This window comes from Calliphora vicina, chromosome 2 (assembly GCF_958450345.1).
Source record: "Calliphora vicina chromosome 2, idCalVici1.1, whole genome shotgun sequence".
NCBI lineage: Eukaryota > Metazoa > Arthropoda > Insecta > Diptera > Calliphoridae > Calliphora > Calliphora vicina.
This window is the reverse complement of record NC_088781.1, coordinates 25,490,572-25,499,275: the sequence shown is the minus strand read 5'-3', so window position 1 is coordinate 25,499,275 and position 8,704 is coordinate 25,490,572. Positions and strand designations below refer to the sequence as shown.

Genomic DNA, 8,704 nt, shown 5'->3' with positions numbered 1-8,704 from the left:
TTTTAAATTTTTATGAATTTTTTTTTTAAATTTTTATAAAAAACTAATTCTAGCTAAATTTGGTGGTTATTTTCGGATTCAGCAAAATATCAGTGAAAATATCTTGGGATGAGGTTTCCAGCCATTTTTGGCCTCGTTTTTAGAAGATAAATGTAAAAATTATAAATTCGAGGATAAGGATAAACATTTTCCAATGTCATAATTTTGTCAATTTTGTGCAGCCTAAAAATAGGCTGTAGTTTTAGTAAAGTGTAAGAATTAAGTTTTTGTAGTGTCAATTGGGTGTAATAAAGAATAATGTCAAAATTAAAACCAAGAAAGAAGTAAATTTTTAAAATTGTTTTTATTTAATAATTATTTTTATAAAAAATTAATTTTAATACAGCTTAAAATTTACAAAATAATAAAAAAAATCAATAAAAAAAATGTTCTCAAGAAACTATAAAATTCTTTTGCTTTCTTTCTTTCTGTTACTTTTTCTTTGCAGTTTTTGCTTAAAATGTTATTTTAATTAAAAAAAATTCAATTTTTTTTCAGTTTAGTTTGAAGCAAAATTTCTTTTAAAAAAATTTAAATAAAAAACAAACAATAATAATAAGAAAAATAATTCACATTTGATATGATTAAATTTAAGAATTATATAAAATAAAAAATAAAGTAAAACAAACAATTATTTCTAAATTCTTGTTTTTTTCTTTTTGAGATGTTATCTTAGAATACTAAATTATCAAATAAAATAATTATAATAATTAAACATAAATCACAAAAATTAATAATAAAAAGAATTTTTTAAAAAAAATTTAAATGTTTTTTAAAGTTTGTAGTGAATGTCAAATGCAAATTGTTCAGCAATTCGAATTTTTAAACAAATAAACAAAAAGACAATTAAATAAAATTTAAGTAAAATTAAACAAAGACTTAAAAAATAACAATAATTTCAAGTCTTTATTTAAAGTTTAAGTTATTAAAATGAATTAAGGTTGTTTGATCTGGAGCTTCTTTAAAAAGAAGACTTTTTATATATTTTTTACAAGCTAAAGTGTTTTTCTTTAATATTTTTGTTTTATATTATTTAGGCTATAATTTAATTTGTTTAAAAGCACATATTTTGTTTTTTTGTTTAGTTTATGATCCATATCTGGGCAAAAACATTTCACACATGTTTTGCTTTATAGGTATGTATTTAATATATAAAATAGTATAAAAAAACTTGGCGCAAATTATTAAATTCTTTTTCAAATTTTGTTTTATCTAAATTTACTTATTTTTTTTTGTATTATATGCTTAGGTAAAAAAAAATTCTAAATTTTTTAAGAATGTATTATGTTTGTTTTTCTTTCTTTCTTTGCAGTTTATAAACTATAACGTAAATTTATCAGTTTTAGGCTTAAACACTATTTACATACTGATTTTTTTTTTTGTTTTCTGCTTTCATAGTAGTTTATTTTTTTATTATATATTAAATATGTTCAGTATATGTATTATTAATGATATAAAACCAAACTAATTTGTTTAAACATTTTCTTGAATAATGTTTGATTAATTTGGTTGTTATATTTTCAAAAATTTCAAAACCTACACTAAAGACTTGGTTATAGTTTTAGAGTTTTGATGGTTTTTTTTGCTAAGATTTGTTGTTTAGTTAAAGTTGTCCAAATTGTTATGGGTCATATTATATATATATAAATATATAGAGAGTTATATACTATTATTATAATGTATATTCTGCTAACTTAGTTTTTTTTCTGTTTGTATTGTTATTATTTATATCTAATAAATATTTAACTTCATCAGTGCTTGTATCTTGGCATTTTTTTATGTATAAATAATATTATATATGCTTATATTTCTCCTTTTTAAATTATTTATATAAATTTAGTATGAAAAGTGTTGGAAATAACTTTTCATTTGCTATAAGCTTATGATTTTCTTCAGTGTTTGATGATGTAGGATCAGTAGTTTTGATGTATTTGATGTATGAAAGACATTAGGAGAGTGGTAGAGAGAAGTTAAGTTAAATTAAATTTTAAAAATAAAAACGAAACAAATGTATTTAATCGGTGAGTGTTTGTGCCACTAAAGCGAGCTGCTCTTTGAGGACACGGAATGATTGACGATCTTCAGGACTATGAGACCAGCATTTTTTCATGACCTAAAAAGAAAACATTTTATAATTAATAAAATCCCTATAGAAATTTATAAATAATTAAACTTACTTCGTAAATTTCTTTAGCACATGACTTTGGTTTTTCTAAAATAATACCACGTTGGACACGTTCAACAACTTCAGTATTCTTTAGACGGCCATAAGGCATTTTGCCGCATGTGAACACCTCCCACATAAGGACACCTAAAAAAACAATTAAAATTAAATATCAAATGAAAATTTATCAAATATCACAGAAAAAATCATACCATAAGCCCAAACATCTGATTTCGAGGAGAAACGTGTATAATTCAATACTTCTGGAGGAGCCCATTTAATAGGAAATTTGGTACCGCCAGAACTGGTATACTGATCGTCTAAAACATAACGAGCCAAACCGAAATCAGCCACCTTCACAACATTCTCGGAACCTACCAAACAATTACGAGCCGCCAAATCGCGATGTATATAATTGTGACGTTCCAAATAGGCCATGCCTTTGGAGACCTGTACAACAAAAAATAGATATTTATTGTATTAAACATTTATTATTAATTTGTTATTTCTAATTTCAACTTACCTGTATGCACATATCAAGCAATAAACCCATATTACCAATCAATGTGGTCTCATGACGTCTGAGATAATTTAACAATGAGCCATGTTTCATGTATTCAGTGACTATATAAATAGGACGATGTTTGGAACAAACACCATATAATTGCACCAAATTTGGATGTTGCAATTTGGTCATAACTTTGGCCTCTTCAATGAAATCATCCTCGGACATGGTGCCCTCTTTCATCATTTTAACAGCGGTATCTATAGAACCGCGCCATTTGCCGCGGCGCACCACACCAAATTGGCCAGAGCCAAGTTCTTCCATTAACATTAACTCCATAGGATGAATTTCCCATTTATCTGTAAGGAAAATTAAAGAAAAATTTATTTATTATAAATTTTATTGAGAACTATTTCAAATCTAAAACTTACCATGAGATAAACCGGCTGTAGGTGGTACTGGACGATCGCATGGTGATGATTTTAGGCGACATGCTAATCCTCCCGAATTGTGTCGATGATAGTTGATTAGATCTGGTATGGTTTCGCAGCAATGTTTCTCACTTAAATAGTATTCTCCGCGAGCATTTTGTTTGATGTGATAGTGTTTAACGTGTGATTGGGGACTGTAAAAAAATTTAAAATTTTATTATTTTTATTATATAAAAGTCTAAAAGTTGGGCCTTTTGAGAAATGCATCACTGCGCTGCATCTGATGCGCAGTACATTCTAAAATGCAAAAGTTGCCAACACTGCAAATGTCATGAGTTCTAAAAACCAACAGTGAAACATATGATGCGCAAAAACCCATCAAACAAGCATCACGAAAATGGCTGATGCATTGTCTGCGCATCAGCATCAGCTGATTTGCATGAGCATCGCAAACTAATCACAGATGCGCATCAAATGCAGCGCAGTGATGCATTTCCGAAAAGGCCCGTTGTTTTGCATGATCTTTGGGATCAAAAAAGTCCAAGTGTTTGGAAAAAGTGTTCTTCAAGAAAATTGAAAACTAACTTCAGCATTGAAATGCCCTAAATAGAATTTAGTTTTGGAATGTTAAAATATACATAAAGACGAGCCACTCTGTTTTGTCAAACAAAAATAACCCTATGGGTTTTTTACTAATACCTTCTCACCACTTAGGTTTCTGACAACTGAGTTAGGTCTTTGACAGGAGAGTTTCTAATTTATGAGTATTTATCTATGGTTGAAACCATACAGACGAGTCACACCGTTTTGTCAAACACAAATGAGACAAATCACATGCGAGAGTTAGGTATTTGACAATAACGCCTGGTCTCTATGTTACCCTAAGGTTAAAACATTCTATATAAAAGTCTACACCATGGTGTTTCAGAAGTATCTAATTGCAATTCAGAAATTTCTATCTCTATTTCAGAAAATTTTAATTAAATATCAAAATTGTATATTTATACTCAAAATTATGCAAGTTTATTTTTACAAACTTCTGAAATACGAATTTAAATGGTGTAGTTTTATATATTTTATATTATTATTAAATTTTTTACTTACACTTTGGTATGCAGCGATAGTGTATATAAACCTTTTGTCGATGACTTACGCACCACAAAACAGCCTTCTTTATCACCCTGTTTTAGCAAGGATTCAGCCCGTTGACGTGACATATCACCAACGTACCATCTGTAAACAAAAAATTAAAAACATTATTAGTAAAAAGTTATTTTAAATACAATTAGTCAAGCAAATTAAACAAGTTCCGAAATAAGAATTATTTATCATTTAGTTCTACGCTGATGTGTTCTAATCTTTTCTGGCAATTGTTCTGTTTAGAGCTCTAGTTAACAAAAACATAAAGGATTATTATCAGCATGATATACCCAAGTAGTACTACAGCTCTACATTAAAATAATTTTAAAAATAAAACTCCAAATTTGTTGTAAACAAAAGTAAGGTTAGTTCAAACTCTACCAATAACTCAGGTTTAAAACTTGAAAATAATTTGAATCGAACTCATCAAACAAAGGCAAGTTAAAGAAATAAACTTGGTTTAAACTCTTAAGGAAATTTATGATTAAAAACTGAATAATAGTAAAAGTCAAAAAGAAATCTTATATTGAACTAACTTTGTTCTTTCATGCCATCTTTATTATTGTCGCCGCCAGATACGAGTATGTTCATAACTTCACTTGATTTAGAGTTGGCTAATAAATAAGAAACCTAATCGTGGGTTTAATCTAATTAGTTGACAATATGTTCCCGGGTGGGACCCTAGTGTTGTCATCCCAGAAGCACAATCATTTGAAATTTTGTTTAAAATTTCACCACTTTGTGTCACACTAAGAAGACGCCATTGACTATTGAGCCGGTTTTCAACAAGCTTTCTTTATCTGTTGCCTGTAAAATTAGCTATTTGTGCGAGATTGCTGTGGCATGTAGTGAGGAGAAGTATAGCTGTCCAATGTGACATGGGTTCGGAGTGGTAGAAGATGAACAAGAGTGACGACTGGACAATACCATTTCGAGCCAATGGAAGCATCAGAGTTATGCCTGTTTGTTATGAAGTTCCACGAATTATCACGATCCATATCTTCGTGTTTTAGTTATTGGATTCGAATATGGCTGGTGATGAAAGGTACTACAGTGTTGTATGCCTTCAACATAGATTTTTACAAGAAATCTACAGATTTACTTGTAAATCTGAGGGTAATGGGGTATTGTCTTCATTACAAAATTTTTGCTCTTAAATTGCACTTTTGAATACTTTCCATTAAGTAAACAAATTAAAAAAATATATAATGAAACCTACAGAGAATTGAATCTAAACTGAATCTACATTGAACAATGTTGCCTTTTCGCCTTATGAAAAAGGCAAATTAGTTCAGACAATGTTAACTTTTATATACAGAAGACTGAAATAGAATAATTTGTAAGAATATTTAATATTCTAACGTTATTTATTGAGACTACAGGATTTATGTCCGTTATTTCAACAAATAGATAATATCTCTCAGTGATTAGTTACTTATGGTGTAAAAATATTTGGAAATGTGGATATTGATTTGAAATAAATGTCAAATTACCTTTTAAATACATTTTTCTACTGTGTATTTTACAGCGTAGGTATCTATTTGTTGAAATTACGGGTATAAATGCTTTAAATCTATATTGAACAATGTTGTGGAAAATTTTGATTTTTTCTGAGAATTCTAACATTTTCTGTAACTATAACTTAATAAGAATTCTGACTTTATTTTGAAGAATATTAATCAGTTTGGCAATCAACGTTTTTTATTAATGATTTGTTGAGTTATTGTGAATTTATAATATATTTTTTATTTTCAAAAGTTAGAAAAGTTTGCTATACTCACTCGTATCTTTCTAAACCCAATAAGGCTTTGGGTTTAACATAATTACTGGGTATGTAACCAACATTACCCATGGCATCTTTAACTTTCCACCAATGCTCTTGGGAATCATCAATTACTTCATATTCGGCATTCTAAAAAAAGAAAATTGAAAAGTTAGTTTTTAAAATAAAACATTGGAAGTTAAATAAAAGTTTGTAAAAATTAAACTATTTCTGTGGCAACACATTAACATAACTTAAGTTGAAAATCAAATAGTTTTAAGACAATAGCTATGTTCAATAACTAAAAGTTGTTACTAGTTAGTAACAATTGTTACTGGAAAAGCGTTCATTAACTCAAAAACTCGCAAGTAGAGAAAAAATCAAGAGCGCATAAATTTTAAAGAGTGTTCTCTCGTTGCAAACTATTACAAGTTCTATTTTGAACTCGTAATAGTTAGCAGCTTATATTTCATATGTTTTGCGTTATTGTTTATTCATTTAAAATTTTATTTTTGTGGTGAAAAAATGTCAAAACAAAAGAATTTTCAATAAAATTGAAGAAAATGTGAGTATTTATTCATTTTAAAAGTAACAAAATAAGGAAATTGTGTGTATAAAAAAATTGTTACTGGAAAAGCGTTCATTTACTTATTACTATTTTTGAGAATTTAAGAGAGTAATTTTGTAAATTTATTCTCTCGTTGCAAGTATTTACTGGGAAAGTAAATGAACAGACCTAATGATATTTTGTTTTAGCCTAATTTGTAAATTAAAAGCAAAAGTTTAAAATTTTCCCAATATTATATTAACTAGGATGGTATTTGCTTTCATTAATCTCTTAAAATAACGAATTATCTCGAAATGGTCTAGATTTTTAAGAGGAATATGGTTCCAGATATTCGTGATTTAGAACCGGAAATCTTTAATGAAGTCTTGGAAAATTAGGTTAAAAATTTATTCAAGCTAAATTGAAAAATCATGTTGATGTCAGCTTAAAGCTACCATTTGATCCCTTTAGCCCTATTTTCTCATTTTCTGATTATGATTTTCCGTAACGATATACGTCCAATTAATATATTTGTATGAGAAGTGTCAGTATCACGATTAGACTATTTTACAGATTGTCGTTAAAGAAAGAAAGACAATCCAGAAATGATCTAGACTCTTAAGAGCAATATGGTCTCAGTAATTCGTGAATTAGAGTAAGAAATCCTTATTAAGGTGTTAGAAAAATATGTTGAAAGCAGATCGTCGATTTAATTATTTAAATTTTAATTATTTAATTTAATTTACTCAAAATTACAAATTGGCAGCAGTTAATTCTCAAAAACTAATTCTTTAGCTTCATTCAAAGTCGGTTATTTGTGTTGAATCAATTTAATGGAATTTTTTCAACGTTTGAATCACTCGGTTTTTTTTAATAAAAATCTAATCCAAATTGTTAAAGATTTGCATTTAAAAACAATTGAATTATTCAACAAATTGTATTAAGTAATTTTGTAATAGATTTGAATTACAGAAATAGGAACTAATTCTGTAAATAATGAATTCTCAATGGAATGAATTTAATACGTTTGAAGAACCAAGGAATTAAGACAATGAATTAATTCCTGGTGAATGCTTTATTGCAATGTAATAGAGAGAGAATATATATTTTATTTGATTTTGGAGCTGAGCTTCGAATAAATTAACTCGATTTAAGCTTAATTCTCAAAAATCATAATTCAGAATTTAAAATTTCAGCAATTCATTGCATATTACCTTTCCGAACATACAAAATTATTTATTCATTCAGTATTTTATTTGAATAGAATTCATTCATTGTTAAATTAATTCATAACAAAATTCATTCAATCTTCGAATGATTAAATTTTTGTTAATTATGTTTTGCTTTTAATCATTTACAAAATGTATTGAGAAAACTGAATTATTCAATACATTTTATAAGCTATTTTTTAATGGGTTTAAGTTCAAGAAAATTTTAATGATTTAATAAGGAATTAATTCTATAAAGAATGATTTTCTCAAAGTAATGAATTCAATACATTTGAAGTACAATGGAATTAAGCCAATGGATTAATTCATAGTGAATGCATTAACGGTAAGTTTAAGATATCAAATTTATTTTGATTTCGAAAATGGAATTAAGAACCTTTCAAACCTTTGTTTTGGAAATTGAATTCGAAATTAATTATTTCGAACCTTTGGTTGAGAGTATAAGAAAATGTTTGTCACTTCTAATATATCAAAATAAATTGAGTAAATTTGTTAAAAATTAAATTTCAAAGCCTAGACTTTTTAAGATGATCTAAAATATTGCCATAGAATTATTTCTAATTAAAAAAACTTACCTTTTCCAAAGACAAATCCCCTCCCTCAATGGCTTTGAAGGGATATAAAGCTACGACAAGTTTAACAAAGTGTGAATTGTCCTAAAAAGAAACAAAATTTAATACTTTATACTTTTTACACAAATATAAACAATTTTAATGAAAACCTACCTTAGCTTTTGAATTTGGTGTTCCTGGAGTTGGTATACCACCTGGCATTGTGTTATCCAATAATGAACCGTTACCGTTTAATAAATTTGGTGACTGTTTGAATGTGGAAACCGATGACTAAATAAGAAAAATATTTTGTTAAAGTAAAATTTTGACAATAAT

The 8,704-nt window shown here is 27.4% G+C and overlaps 1 protein-coding gene across 5 annotated transcripts in view; it reads right to left on the bottom strand.

Moving 5' to 3' along the window:
- Nucleotides 1–720: 720 nt before the first annotated feature.
- The window catches only part of Btk29A (tyrosine-protein kinase Btk29A), a 328,522-nt gene continuing 320,538 nt past the window's right edge, over nt 721–8,704 (bottom strand). For all 5 annotated transcript variants that reach the window (XM_065500668.1, XM_065500669.1, XM_065500670.1 and 2 more), the window contains 9 exons: nt 8,543–8,659; nt 8,393–8,473; nt 6,061–6,191; nt 4,244–4,372; nt 3,140–3,333; nt 2,727–3,067; nt 2,416–2,653; nt 2,217–2,350; nt 721–2,152 (listed from right to left, as the gene is read on the bottom strand). In XM_065500668.1, the coding sequence (XP_065356740.1) occupies nt 2,054–2,152; nt 2,217–2,350; nt 2,416–2,653; nt 2,727–3,067; nt 3,140–3,333; nt 4,244–4,372; nt 6,061–6,191; nt 8,393–8,473; nt 8,543–8,659 (1,464 nt within the window). In that variant the 3' untranslated portion in view covers nt 721–2,053. The remainder of the gene's footprint in view (nt 2,153–2,216; nt 2,351–2,415; nt 2,654–2,726; nt 3,068–3,139; nt 3,334–4,243; nt 4,373–6,060; nt 6,192–8,392; nt 8,474–8,542; nt 8,660–8,704) is intronic.